Source organism: Amia ocellicauda, chromosome 15 (assembly GCF_036373705.1).
Source record: "Amia ocellicauda isolate fAmiCal2 chromosome 15, fAmiCal2.hap1, whole genome shotgun sequence".
Taxonomy (NCBI): Eukaryota; Metazoa; Chordata; class Actinopteri; order Amiiformes; family Amiidae; genus Amia; species Amia ocellicauda.
This window is the reverse complement of record NC_089864.1, coordinates 3460851-3475506: the sequence shown is the minus strand read 5'-3', so window position 1 is coordinate 3475506 and position 14656 is coordinate 3460851. Positions and strand designations below refer to the sequence as shown.

The following is a 14656-nucleotide window of genomic DNA, read 5'->3' as shown; positions in this document are numbered from 1 at the left end:
ACACACACACACACACAATCGGCACAACACCTATCCACTTCTGTTTTATCTATTGCTAGTATTTCTACTCTACTTTTTCTTCCCCTCACTGATCCTGTCCTATCTGTGTCAGGCCCTACTCCAACCAAAATGTGTGTGTGTTAATGTGCTCCCTTTTTTAGCTTCGTGTTAAAGTATACCCCTGTCATCTCTAGGTAAAGGTTCCTTATTTTTATAGTTCTGTGATTTCCAGACCTGATTGTGGAAAATAGGAAAATTTCTTAAATCTAGAGTTTAGTGCAGTCATCTAATGAGGATTGTGAAGAAACATGTGCCCAGCTAGCTGAATATGGTTGTGGCATCTTTGTAATAAAGTGAGCAAAGGACATGACATGTAGACTCTGGGGGAAGTGCTAACAAATCTGAAAAATAACGCTGTAGTACGACATTTACAGAACGGTGTTCCACAGGACAAGAATGACCAAATGCATTGAAAATATAGAACCAAATACATACACTGGAAGGTTTAATCAGATACACAGGATAATACACAGGCAGAGTAACAGACATGAATATGATATGTATTGTAGATTTGTGTGTGTGGGATGTCAGAGCACATCTTCGACACCATGGGCTCCCGTGCCACGCGCTCCTACAGCACTCCTCACGTCTCATCTGTCACAAACAAAACACAGTAATCTCACACAGCATTGCCTGAGTGGAGTCCCTCAGACTTTATTGACCACAGTTCCCTTTATCAAAAAACTAAATATTTGTGTAATTGACCAACCAATAATTACTGTCTTCCCTGTCCTTCAAAAACATTGCATTGGACTGAACTATTAAACTGATGACGCCTCAATTTAAACCCTTTCTTCAAATGCTCACACTGAAGATAGATGAGCAATTACACAAAATACAGCATTGAATCCCATCCTTGTTCTTTCCAATTTTTTATTTGTCTAATTTGTCTTAATCTCTCATATCAAGAAACGGCAGCAACAGCAACAGTAATGCAAACTAGTGCCTAGAGATCATTAGTGTTGGACTTAAAGGAAAGAGTGTAAAAATGTGTCAGGTTTTGACCGATGACAAAATAAATACTGGAGATTTACCTGAACCAGAATTTTGGTGGCTTAAATAAGTCCAAGAAAGTACATGATTGAAAAGAAGACTAAGAAATGTCTGAGGTATCAAACCCATAGAAATGTTTTAATAGATTGCAGCAGTTTTGGTTTACAGAGCTCAGCAGATCTATCCAATCACAAAGCAGTGCTCTCTTCACAGCCTTCAATCGCCAGCCACAGAAAGGTCCGCCATGCTGGAGAAATGAAGCCACCAACCCTGAGAGAGAGCGAGAGAGAGTGCTGTTAGTGCTGTGACATGTGGGATTGTGGGTGAGAGGAGAGTTCCCGTACTGTACAGTCTGGTGCTGCTGGCAGTGTGAGGCGGAGGTGTGTGTGACCCTTCTCCCTCCCCTTCAGACACAGCAAACACAAATGTAAGAGAATGGGTTTTCCCTTTACGTCCAGCTGCTAGACTCATGATTTGCACAGCTGGGTTAAGTCAGCACTTTCTATGGAGGCTTTGTGATTGGGGAACGAGCTCCAGTTTTTTGGTGAAATCATCAGAGTAGTGTCTGCCTGGAGCTTGTTAACTAATTAATTGACTGACTGGCATGAAAACTGGGACTCTGTGTCTTACTGTCTTTCTCCAATCGATCAGCAAAATGGCCAACAAGACTATGTGTATAGACCTCACTCCCTGTCTGCAATGCTGTAGTACTGAGTTAATAACCCATCCCATTACTTCTATATTAATTATACCTCCTATGTGTATGTTTGCTACAGTCATCAAGCTGGGATTTTCCCTTCATGCCCTATAATTGGGCTGAATGTAAAAATGTTGCATATATAGTCCTTTTCAGCCCTACTGTCCTGTGTCTTTCTACGGCCATCCATTAAGAGGCTGCTGGTCTACATGAGCTTGTCCAACTTGCTCGATTCTGGTCACCCAAGATTGGAGCTCTGCAGCACTTTATGTCAACTGTGGCCAGCATTTAACTGCCAACTGTGAGCCAACCTTCAGCCAACTGTGACCGCCAACACACCCACTTTGTTGTCGGGTCCTGATCTCTCACACCACCACAGCCAGGATCATTGCAGCCAGGATGCACACTATGTAGAGCTGGGTGAAGGCAGGGGAGCCATTGATCTGGACAAGGGGAGAAATTTGGTCTCCATTTGGGGGTGTGGCAGAGATGGGGTCTCCAGGTGAGGGTGTGGCAGAAGTTTGGTCTCCATGTGGGGGTGTGACAGAGGTGTGGTCTCCAGGTGGGTGTGTGGTAGAAGTTTGATCTGCCTTCAGGGGTGTGGCAGAGGTGGGGTCTCCAGGCGAGGGTGAGGCAGAAGTTTGGTCTCCAGGCGGGGGAGTGGCAGAGCTGTGGTCTCCATGTGGGTGTGTGGCAGAGGTGTGGTCTCCAGGTGGGTGTGTGGTAGAAGTTTGATCTGCCTTCAGGGGTGTGGCAGAGGTGGGGTCTCCAGGTGGAGGTGTGATAGAGGTGTGGTCTCCATGTGGGGGGGTCGCAGGGGTGTGGTCTCCAGGTGGGGGTGTGGCAGAGGTGCCCAGTGATGTGTTGTCCACTGTCAGGCACAGCTCTGCCCTCAGACCCCCAGAACCACAGGTCACTCTGCCCTCATGGCTCTCATCCACTCTCTGTATAGTCAGAGTCTTATCCCCCACCATAAATCCCTCAGAGTCTCCATTGATGGGCTGTCCATTGAGGCTCCAATCAAAGCCAGTTGCTGGTGGCTCTGTACTGTCACAGTGGGAGCAAAGGACACTGAAAGACTCTCCCACTCTGGGGCTGACTGACTGGTTAGATGGAGTCAGTCTTAAGTTCTTGTAGCAGCCTGTTTGAGAAAGAAAGAGTGCTGAGTTTACTGACCCAATTGTGGAATACAACATGACTGCCAAAGTACTACCAGCCATCAGCCAACACTAAACAGGAATCCTTGGCAGTGCGTATCATTATTCACACTGATCAAAACCTGACAGATACCACTGCCAATGTATTGCCAACAAACTGCTAACCAGGAACCTAACACAGGAGGCTTATTTTACTGCATCACCACGTGCCATTCCATATTACACTCATACCTATCTCCTCCTCCATCTTATATATACTGTATACATATCCATTATATAAATAATACATCCATTGAAAAGTGTATTCCATAGAAATTATAAAGCTTATTTAAGGAATAATACCTTGAGTCACATGCAGATTAATGTAGTCCTTATACCCAACAATATCAGAACAGCTGTACAGCCCAGCGTCGCTCATGACAATGTCCTTCAGCACCAGTATATTATAACTATTGACTCTCAGTCTGCTCCTAAACCTGTGTGATTCCACTGTGTGGTTTCCCCTCCTGTCGATGCTGTAGATCCGCTGCCAGTTCCCCTCCACTCCAGCACACCTGGGGTATCTGGGCTCCCACTCCCAGCTGATTTCCCGTCCTCTAGCAAAGCAGGAGAAGTAGAATTCCCTTCCTGATGCTGCTGATGTGTTTGTTATTTTACCTGGGAATCAAAAACAATATTATATGAATATTAGAAACAATATTCATTATTATTTTATTATTATTATTATTATTATTATTATTATTATTATTATTATTATTATTATTATTATTATTATTCACATCTCCTCACACATTGCCTTGCAAGCACATGGTGGCAGCCCTCTTGGCACTATTAATTACAGCCAACATGGCTGCAACCAACAGTTTCCAGGCAATCTGAATCCAGTGGACCTTGTGGAGCTATCAGATGTTGTATTATTTTAATTGTTTGTTATACTGTGTTGTGTGTGTGATGTTCTGTGTGGTCTGCAGGTCCATGAGATAAACTGTTTTCTTAAGAAATAAACTCACTTCCCTATCCTCCATTAACCCCTTGCAACAAAACTGCATGCTAACACAGTCATTATTATTATGATTGTTTTCTGCGCAGAAAATCCCTTATGCAGAGCGACTTTCTGTTTACACAATCAATGCAAAATGTAAGCATTACAAAAGTGCCGTACTAAAAAACGAAACAAAATTACAGTAAGTATACATTGTAATTCAATGAGGTAACAAGTATCTGTAGATACATACACACTGTAACTCATGAAATGGAAACAATCAGTCCACACCTGGTTGTTTGTGTCTTAGAACCACCAGCACATGTGGGAAACACAGTCCTCTGTGTGAAACGTGTGTGATATGTCCTCCTCTTTGTGAACATGTCAAGGCAGAACATTACAAATTCTGCAAGCTGGAAGAGATTCTGTGGAGGTGGAATACACCTCAAGTTCAGTTGCCTCTTTTCCAATCATCAGCTGTATGATTTAGTGTTGAACTCTGTGATTTAACTTTATTCAACCATAACCAGCTAGAGTCCTCTTCATCAGAAACCACACTCAGTTGCAAAAGTTGCCAATCTACATTCAGAATATGCACAGAACATCTTATTGAAGGTGTGAGCAAGATAAAAGCAAACTGAAATGATGCAATAAATACATACGTATCTGCTGGTTAACAAATAAAAGGATAGTTCTCAGAGGAGAGTTTGTTTTATCAAGACACACACACACACAGTCTTCCTACCTGCACTGTGTCTCCAGGCAGCTCCAGCCAGCACAGACACAACCAGCAGGAGCCTCATACTGTACAGATCTGTGTCTCAGACTGAAGGACGGACAGACTGAGGGACGCAGCAACACAGATGGACAGACAGCAGGACGGATGGAGACAGATGCTCAGAGGAGCAAGAGAAACCAAGACAATCAAGGAATTGAGAAAATTAAGAAGGAAATGAGGGGTGTGAAAATAGTGACAGAACAATGTGTCAGGTTCCTGTTTCTCAATCGACACGTAAGTTTCACGGAAGCTGACCATGGGGTTTCATCAAATATTTGGTTAAATCATGAATTGTTGTTTTAAAATGGTTGCACATTTGTTAATTGAGTTCTGCACTGACGGGAGTTCTGCAGCTGGAGGCAGTGCTGCTGAGTGATACAATGCCCATGACTGCCTACCGAGGGCCTGGGAACGGACGTGGTAGCACCTGTTTTGGGTAAAGAACTTCTCCCTCCTGTTATGATTATAAACTATATTTGTCAGTATGGATTTCATACTGCATATGGGGGGTTTATTATATACACTGTATGGGGGGCAGTGTAATCTTTTTTTTTGTTGATGTCCTCTTTTCACCAGATTATTGAAAAGAGAACTAAAGAAATGTTTTTTTTACCTGGTGTCTGTGTTGAGCTTCCCAGGATCCACCTCCCTGGGGAATTGTGTGGTGTAGAGGTGCCCTTTCCTGTTCCCTTTCCTCACAATTATAAAGGGGTGGTGTAGTCTAGTACGCAGTACGTTGCCAGTGTCATAGACCACATTTGACACAATCAGACAAATTTTTTTTTTTTTTTCAGGGGTAAATTAATTAATGTCTTTATAATCTACAACCCCACCCCCCCCACACACACATTCCTCAATTTCTTTTAAGATTGCATTATGAAGTATTTTAATTGAACTAATATATATGAATAGTAACAACTGTTTTTGCTTATTAGTATTGAGATCAATTAAAAAACAAAAAGAGACAAATAACAAGTGTTAACAATAATTAATTCATTTGCTCATTAGTCTTTATATGGCCTGTGCTTTGATTGGTGTTTCATGTTCTGGAAACTCAACTGTTAGTGATTGAAGGATTTGAAAGTGTCATAAGCCTGGTGCTCTTTCTCTTCAGCTTCTAGCCATCTATGAGAGGAGACTGTGTGACATCAGTATCGGGAGGTGGCTCACACACTCCTCGCCTGATACAACGCTCTCTCTCTCTCTCTCTCTCTCTCACACACACACACTTCTCTGTTCTCTCTCTCTCTCTCTCTCTCTCTCTCAATTCAATTAAATGTGCTGTATTGGCATGACAACAGTATCTCTGTCACAGTGTCTCCTGTCCTGTAAAACTGTGTAATAGAGACCCCTGCTGGCCATAAAGGTATATAGCATGTGTGCCTGTGAGTGAATATACTGTCAATGCATTACAAGTTAGGTTAAATTAGGCTACCCTGGCTCCTAAGTGTCCCAGTACACATCAACACACGACCAGACGAGCTCAGCAATTCTAACACTGCCAGACCCTTTTAGACAATGATATCCTGAGAATCAAAATCAGAAAAAAGTTATTGAAAACTAGTCACACTGATACATCATGCTATAACTATGTCAGATGATGACTAATGATAGAGATACCTGACAACATAGGTGTTAGATGGGGGTGCTGAGGGTGTTACAGCACCCCCTGCTGGTGCTTAATGCAGTGTTGAGAATATATATTTTTATAACACAGTGCTAACCCTGAGACTGGCGTAATTGGTTCAAACTGCAGGGAAAGGGGCAGGCAGAATAATAGTGTATCATCATTTGTTGAGGGAAGACAATACATAGCCTATCCAGTTTAACCACAGCCAAACAGCGCCGTGACTGCTGGTGAGAGAGCAAGAGCAAAGCTAGCGCCAACCCTGAGAGACAGAGAGAGAGAGTGGGGGGTTCCTGTCAGTGATGTAGAGAGTTTGAATGTGAAAGTGTGTGTGAGTCTGACTAAGTTGAATTAATTCTTCTACAGCTGGGCTTCGATTTTAAATACTGGGAGCATAAATGTATTGTTCTACTCTGAGCACAGTTAACACAGATATGAGACTATGTAGTTTTCATTCATCTTAAGCTTTTGTACTCATGATTTGCTCAGCTGGGCTAAGTCAACCCTTTCTCTTGTTGTTTTACGATGATGGCATGAGCTCCTGTTCTACAGCATTGGTGGTAAAATTGCTGGATGCCTGGAGCTCATTAGCTAATTAATTGATTAATTGTGAAAAATAATGTGAAATTTGTGCCTTAAAGTCTCTCCCTGGTCTTTCAACCAGTTGGACACCAAGACTGCTTGTATAGAGCCTTGCTACACTAATGCAATGCTGTAGCAGTGTGTTAGTTAACCTTCCTGTTACTTGTATATTAATTATATGTGTTGAAGCACCAACTGTCAGCCAATGTGACACCAACACACTGACCTCGTCCTCTGGCCTTGATCTCACACACCACTACAGCCAGGATCATCGCAGTCAGGACACAGACTTTAGCGCCGGTGTAGAGCAGGGTGACGCTGATGTGGACAGGGGGAGCCGCTGTGAAGAGAAGAACCAGCAGACAGGATTCAAAAGCTACAAGAAAAAGCCACGTGGACAGCATTGACAGGCACTCATTCAGTAGGGACTGTTAGCAATTAATCAATTAATTAATTAATCTGTATACAGTATAGCGCCCTTTACACAGGTATTGCCACCGGGCACTTGTATGAAAAAACATCGACAATGTCTCCAGATCCCTGTGCCAGAGCTGGTCAGCTGATTGTCCTCTCTGTACAGTAAGCCCTTGTATGGAATGAGAATATGGTAGATTATGTATGATCCTTATGTTGTTCAAATACCAATATTTTTTTTTGGGATGTGGGATAAATCTTAAATACATTTTAGTCTGTAATGTGTATAGTTATTTATGTGCTCACAATATATGGTGAGGTTAATTTCTACCACATTTTTTCACCATGGATTATAAATATATGGATTACAGGCTAAATTATGTTTTAAATATATCCCAAATATGACAAATATACAAAGAAAGGGGCCAGTGTTGGTATTTACCACATATAAGGATCACATATCTTCTACCACATGTTAAATATAGGTTTGTTTCATAAAGGGCCCTGCAGAGAGTGGCAGGGGCAACAGATCAGCACTAACCAGTGGAGTGGCCCAGTGTGGGGTCTCCAGGTGGGGGTGTGGCAGTGGTCCCAAGTGATGTGTTGTCCACTGTCAGGCACAGCTCTGTCCTCTGACCCCCAGAGCCACAGGTCACTCTGCCTCTCATGCCTCTCATCCACTCTCAGTTTCATCAGATTCTTCTCCCCCACCACAAATTCCTCAGAGTCTCTATTGATGGGCTGTCCATTGAGTTGCTGGTGGCTCTGTAATGTCACAATGGGAGCAAATTAAACTAAAAGACTCTCCCACTCTGGGGCTGACTGACTGGTTAGATGGAGTCACTTTCAAATTCTTGTAGCAGCCTGTCACAGAGAAATGAAGTGAACAGTTCCTTACCAATACTACTACTAAAAATAGTTATTATATTTTTTATAATACTAATCATAATACCATCATGAATACTCAGCTGTGTTTATTGTTAGTAACCCTTAGCAAGGATGGTCTGATTTTGCATCCAAAGCACGGCCAGAATATCTGCCAACAAGGAGCCAGTCACCTGATCAGCCCTGTGCTGCTGCCACCATTCACAACAACATTCACAACAGCATTCACTGCAGTGGGAGACACACAGGCCACACTGTTCTAGTGTTTCTAATTTTAATAACAATATTATAAACCAGTGCATATGTTTGTATCATCTGCAGTCAGTATTAGCTCTAGAGTGCCCCTAACATCTTGACAGCACTTAGCTTTTACTTTCCAGGATGTATGACCTCACTTACTGTACTTACCTGTGTAAATTGGAAGTTGTAATATGTATTATACTTTGAATTGCTTTGTATAATGTAAATTTGAATTTGTAATGTTTGATGCCTTGTACTTAACAGTATTCTTGCACTTTGTATTGCACTTGCCCTGGATAGGGGCATCTGCCAAGAAATAATAATAATAATAATAATAATAATAATAATAATAATAATAATAATAACAATATGGTCTACATTATCAGATCAGCTGGCTCTCTCTGCAATATTGTTCAGAGCCAACATGGCTGCCATTAACCATTCCAAAGCAAATCAAAAGTGACCTTGTTAAGCTGTCAGGTTATTCTTCAAAAATAAATATATATATTGTATATAAATAATATAAATATATAAATAATAATATATTTTGTTGATTGTTAGTTATTGTGTGTCCTGACAGTTTCTACTTTAAACATGAAACCTCTGAATCAGATGGTGTCTCTGTTTCCTGTTCTCACAGTCACTGCCTCTCTGAAGGAGGATCTGGATCTGGATGACTGTGTGAAAGCTGTGTGTCAATGCTGTGCTTCTGGAGACAGAGTTGCAACACTGGTGTAAAGTGACCAGAGCTGCATGTTTGAACACAGTGCGTTGATGTCTGTACTGACCCTGCCTACAATCAAATTGATAGATATAAAACACTTCAAGCATCTCACACAATGATAGTTTAAATGTTTATTATCACCACCACAGTAAAAAGGCATTTTTGACAAGCTGACCAGGCTGCTCTGCTGTACGATCTAAACACATAAAATAAAACATGCAGGTTATCTGACCTCAAAAATCAATCGTCACCACAGAACATGGCCATTCTTATGTCCAATAGTTTCCAACAGTTACACTAATGAAAATCAAGTCCAATCAAACGAAAAACAAGACAGCCTCCTAGTCTTAACATGGCTACAGCCAGAAGATCAGTCTCTTACAGAGCATCGTGGAGAAAAAGCCCGGCGTCCACAGTGGTTTCAGTCAGTCCTGCTTCTTCTGTCCTCGTCCATCTGCTGCCGCTGGCGGGGACACTAACTCCGTGCGAGCCGGTCTGCGCAGGCGCGTAGCAGCTCTCCGTGGGAAACCTGTGTGCGTGTGTGTGCGTGAGCAGACTGTCATGCGTGTCAGTGTGATGGGTTATAAACGTCTTTATATGTTTGTTTTACTATCATCAACTTCTCATAGTTTATTTTAATTAATTAATGTCTAAAAAAAAAAAGGAGGAGGAGCCTAAAACAGGCCCGATGCCTGTGAACTATGACGTGGAAATTGGCCCGAAGCCCCCCGGCCCGAGGGGCGTCAATTAGTCGGGCTGAAATGCAGGGCTCTACTCTCTGGGTCAACTATTCGATTGGATGTTAAAGGGGTCATGAACTGCCTTTTTTTCTGTACTGTTCTGCGAGGTCCACTTATAAGGTTATCAAGATGTTTACATCAAAAAACATGCTAATTTAGAAGTAATGGGCTATTTTCTGTGCTGTTTTCAGCGCCTCAGCGCAACACAGCGTGTGAACAGGCGCGGCGGACTGTAACGCGGAAGTAAACGCCGCTCTGTGATTGGCTGACAGTTTCCATATTTAAACACGTCACTCGCGTCACTACACGTGTGAATTGTTTTGAAAACTGCATGCATGTTTGACAGCCTGCATCCTTCAGAGATGGACGCTGCTGTGATTTAGGTTAAAAACGCATACATACTCAGTACATATCAAACGATCTGTAATAACAGACAAAGCAATAGTGACCACGTAATAAAAACCGTTACTCACACTTGTGTGGTGCGATATTACTGTCGGATCCAATATAGTCGGCACAGCATCGTCTTTAGTTTCAGTCTTTCTGGAAATCCTGCGTCCAATTGTGCCTTGTTTGTAAACGAATCCGCGGTAAAATGAAGTGAACAGAGGACCACGTTCTTACTGACGCGGTCAGGTCAAAGCAATTAGTTTGATGATCCCGGGAAATCCACGTGGGAATTTCCACAGGTGGGCCGTACTCATCACTTTACCAATAACCCAACACCGAAAATAATTTTATGAAATAAACACACAATCAAACCAACAACAACAACCAATACAGAAAATAGAACGCAATAGTAAATTAAGTGCAACAGCAATAAAGATAACACAACAAAATAATATAAATCAATTAGTGAAAACAACCCAAGGTGATCAATGCTGTTATGCACCGCTTGTGACATGTACACTAACCCCAGCCCCCTGACAAGCTGTGTGAGTCCACACTCCCCATGGTCTAAAGAAAACATTTTTCCCCACAGGTGGATGCAGTGGTAGCCAGCTAAGAAAATTAAAGAATTGAACCAAAAAGACTTTCTGACACAGTCCAGTAGTTTCTCATGTATAAAGAGTCTCCAGCATAAGCATGTTACATAACACCAAAATTCCCACCTGAGATTATATTATTCAGGGTGCAAGTATTCCCACCCCTCCAATAAGAACAGCTTCAGACACCGATATATGCGGTGGCGCCCCCCCACTTGCACTCCAGGAGGCGCAACAGAGGGAAGCCAACAACCCCCCACTGTGTAAGTTTAGATAAGTTTAAGCACTCCAAGACCTCCTGCAGCACAGATATAAATTTAGCGATAGACATAAATAAAATATATATTCTACCCCAGAGATGGCGCCCAAAGTGCCCAAAGTCTGGTTACATTGCTAAGTGCCAAAGGGTGCCAATGATAAATTAGGGATATAAAAGTTTATACAGGGGCTAAACAGCATTTCTATAAACCAAAGTTTATATTTATTTTTTGTTGTAATTAAGTTTTTAAGCAAACATGCCAACAAAACGAACCACAATACAGAAACATGTATAAACTATGGACAGATAGAACAACCCCCAACCACCACCACCTTGGAACCCAAAACCTTATCCCTCTGTAGTCTGGAGAGCAAGTGCAGCTCCAGTCTGCTAATGGGAGTCTGCTGCAGAGTATGAAGTTGAATGAACAAGGCACATATTCTTCCCAAAAAATTATAAATATGCAGGTTCCATTTTTGCTCACAGATTATTATGAATTTACAAATATAAAAAAGCAATAGTAATAGCCCTTCAGTAGCTCGATTATTTTTGTAATATGTCCCTTTTTATTTTGGACAATGAGAATATTGAATCCTCATTCAAATTAAATTAATTAATCTTAATTGTATATCATGGAACACAATGGCGAAGCATGTCACAACATTAAACAATAAAAAATAAGTGCATCATACAATGAATACATCATATAAATGTTGCAGTAGTGCTACAGTGCAGTAAAATGCATGAATCACATTTCATCATGCATTAAGTTTGAGGATTATAATGCTAAAGTACATTTAAAACCCCATTAAAATCACAGCCTACCTCAGTCCCACAGTCCCACAGATTCCCCCATTGCCCTGCTGTTGCACACATTAGAAGTTTGTTAATTTGGCTGCATTAGTAACCCTTCATATTGTGTTGAGTTATGTTTGCACTTGCACTCAATTATTACCAATGCACTTTTTTTTTTTCAATGTATATTTACTTAAAATCTACTGTTTTTAAATTTGGAAAAATAACTAAAACTGGTAGATTAATATACACCAATCAGCCATAACATTATGACCACCTGCCTAATATTGTGTATTTCCTGCTTTTGCCACCAAAACAGCCCTGACCCGTCGAGGCATGGACTCCACTAGACCTCTGAAGGTGTGCTGTGGTATCTGGCACCAAGACGTTAGCAGCAGATCCTTTAAGTCCTGTAAATTGCGAGGTGGGGCCTCCATGGATCGGACTTGTTTGGCCAGCACATCCCACAGATGCTCGATTGGATTGAGATCTGGGGAATTTGGAGGCCAAGTCAACACCTTGAACTCGTGATTCATCAGACCAGGCCACCTTCTTCCATTGTAGGCGCTTTCAGCAGTGGACAGGGGTCAGCATGGGCACCCTGACTGGTCTGCGGCTACGCAGTCCCATACACAACAAACTGTGATGCACTGTGTGTTCTGACACCTTTCTATCAGAACCAGCATTCACTTTTTCAGCAATTTGAGCTACAGTAGCTCGTCTGTTGGATCGGACCACACGGGCCAGCCTTCGCTCCCCACGTGCATCAATGAGTCTTGGCCGCCCATGACCCTGTCGCCGGTTCACCGCTTTTCCTTCCTTGGACCACTTTTGATAGTTACTGACCACTGCAGACCGGGAACACCCCACAAGAGCTGCAGTTTTGGAGATGCTCTGACCCAGTCGTCTAGCCATCATAATTTGGCCCTTGTCAAAGTCGCTCAGATCCTTATGCTTGCCCATTTTTCCTGCTTCTAACACATCAACTTTGAGGACAAAATGTTCACTTGCTGCCTAATATATCCCACCCACTGACAGGTGCCATGATAACTAGATTATGAGTGTTATTCAGTTCAGCTGTCAGTGCTCATAATGTTATGGCTGATCGGTGTACATTGTGTGGCACTTATGTTTTAAGAAAAAAATAATACAGTAGTTTCAATCTACCGTGATTATGAGTGTGCACAAATTTACTCTAGAAATCAAAGGCATCTTCACAAATGGCTTTAATCAGCTACCAGTGTGCCGTAGAAAGAACGTGACTGTGACTGGATACTATGTCTGCCCTATGTAAGTAAGACAGCAGTACACATGCTTAAAATCTAAAACAAGGGCAGAGTAGAATAGGGGAAACTGAGTGGTATTGCTAGACCAGTTACCACCATCTACCTTCAAATTCATGCAAAAACTACCGCTGGATTCAGGACACCCCCTGATCCTCTGTCTGCTAGGGGGAGCTGTGTGAACGCAGGGGGAAGGTTGGAACAGGAGTACGTTGGATTTAAGCTGGTCTGAAATAACTGGAGCTTAAAGTACTACTGAACATGTCCTAACAGATCTATAAAGTCTCAATTAGGCAGTTATAGAATGTTTGTATATCCTAGTAGACGTTTATAGTTTATGATATAGACTTGCAGAATTGCATACATTTGTTGAATAAATAGATTCAATTATACATGGCTTTCGTAACATCGACAACCGCAATTAATAATAGTTTATAAAGTGAAAGTTGAATCCTTAGTAATGTGCTTTATAAACTAGAAATAATGGCATTAATAAAGTATATGTTCATGTTTGTAACTGATTTGTTCATTCTTTACAAATTAGTTAATCATCTGTTGGGGCTTCATAAAGCATTTATACGGGGACCGTATTATAAAGTGTTACTGAAATCTGCTATAATTACGTCACTTCAGTTGATGGAACTTTGGGCCACCACTCCCTATGGCATGTCTGTCCAAAGCTTATACACAGCCTGCTTTCAATACTTGCATCAGTTGCACCTTAACAGTGAATACTGTCCAACACAACTGCAGCTTTTGACACAGATTCAAAGCTGTGAGGTTCATCATCTTCAAATAATAATTTGTCTTTGGGTTCAGTTGTGAGGAATGGAAAAGCAAGGATATTAAAATTGTCAGGAGAGCACTAAGAGCCAGATGGGACTTTTTAGCAATCCAACATCTGGTGTTAACAGTTGTTTTGATAGTCTTATGTCTTCTAAGAAATACTTCATTTCAACACCGTACACAGTGCAGGCTTTTAGTGATGCGCAGAGAGAACGGAGACACATAAGAAGGACATGTGTCATACATTTCTGGTATGGATTGGCATTCTCTTGTGAAATCACAGAGGATTCAGCTTTATTTCACTGCATTCACAAACAGAGTGCTGACAGTGACTTTGTTGTAGTTTTTCATTTGTTTCATTTGTCAACAAGCTAGATTCGTTAGTCATTCATTCCTGAATTGCATTGCGCATGTGAAATGTTGCCAATACACATCTCTAACTTAACATGTAATTTAAAATTAGTTTTGGCACAGTGGGCTGCACAATCTTACCCAAACTATGACTAGTCATTTCTAGAATGTGGTTCCTGCCAAGTACCAGATTCAGACTCTTGATGAAGTTTAACAAAGAGTTGTTTTAACAAGAAATATATAGGTATACCATTGTACCAAAGCATCAGAAGGCTACTCAAGGAAGATGTGTTATGTATGTTTAGAGGGAATAGACA

At 41.6% G+C, this 14656-nt stretch overlaps 1 protein-coding gene across 2 annotated transcripts; it reads right to left on the bottom strand.

The window, feature by feature from the left end:
• Window positions 1-478: 478 nt before the first annotated feature.
• Window positions 479-4818, bottom strand: LOC136771933 (cadherin-related family member 5). Of its 2 annotated transcripts, none has more exons than XM_066724516.1 (4): window positions 4635-4818; window positions 3250-3564; window positions 2090-2891; window positions 479-1323 (listed from the first exon to the last, which is right to left on the bottom strand). In XM_066724516.1, the coding sequence occupies exons 1-3, from the start codon at window positions 4690-4692 to the stop codon at window positions 2116-2118; spliced, it is 1149 nt and encodes a 382-aa protein (XP_066580613.1). In that variant the 5' UTR covers window positions 4693-4818; the 3' UTR covers window positions 479-1323; window positions 2090-2115. The 2 variants fall into 2 exon arrangements, with proteins under 2 accessions (XP_066580613.1, XP_066580612.1); XM_066724515.1 differs by having other exon boundaries at window positions 2094-2891.
• Window positions 4819-14656: the final 9838 nt, after the last annotated feature.

Excerpts from the sequence above, each read along its gene's own strand:
- LOC136771933 (XM_066724516.1), bottom strand. The coding sequence starts at position 4,692 with ATGAGGCTCCTGCTGGTTGTGTCTGTGCTGGCTGGAGCTGCCTGGAGA. Across the intron at positions 3,565-4,634 it reads TGCCTGGAGACACAGTGCAG|GTAAAATAACAAACACATCA; the intron begins GTAGGAAGACTG and ends TTTGATTCCCAG. Across the intron at positions 2,892-3,249 it reads TAATCTGCATGTGACTCAAG|GCTGCTACAAGAACTTAAGA; the intron begins GTATTATTCCTT and ends TTTCTCAAACAG.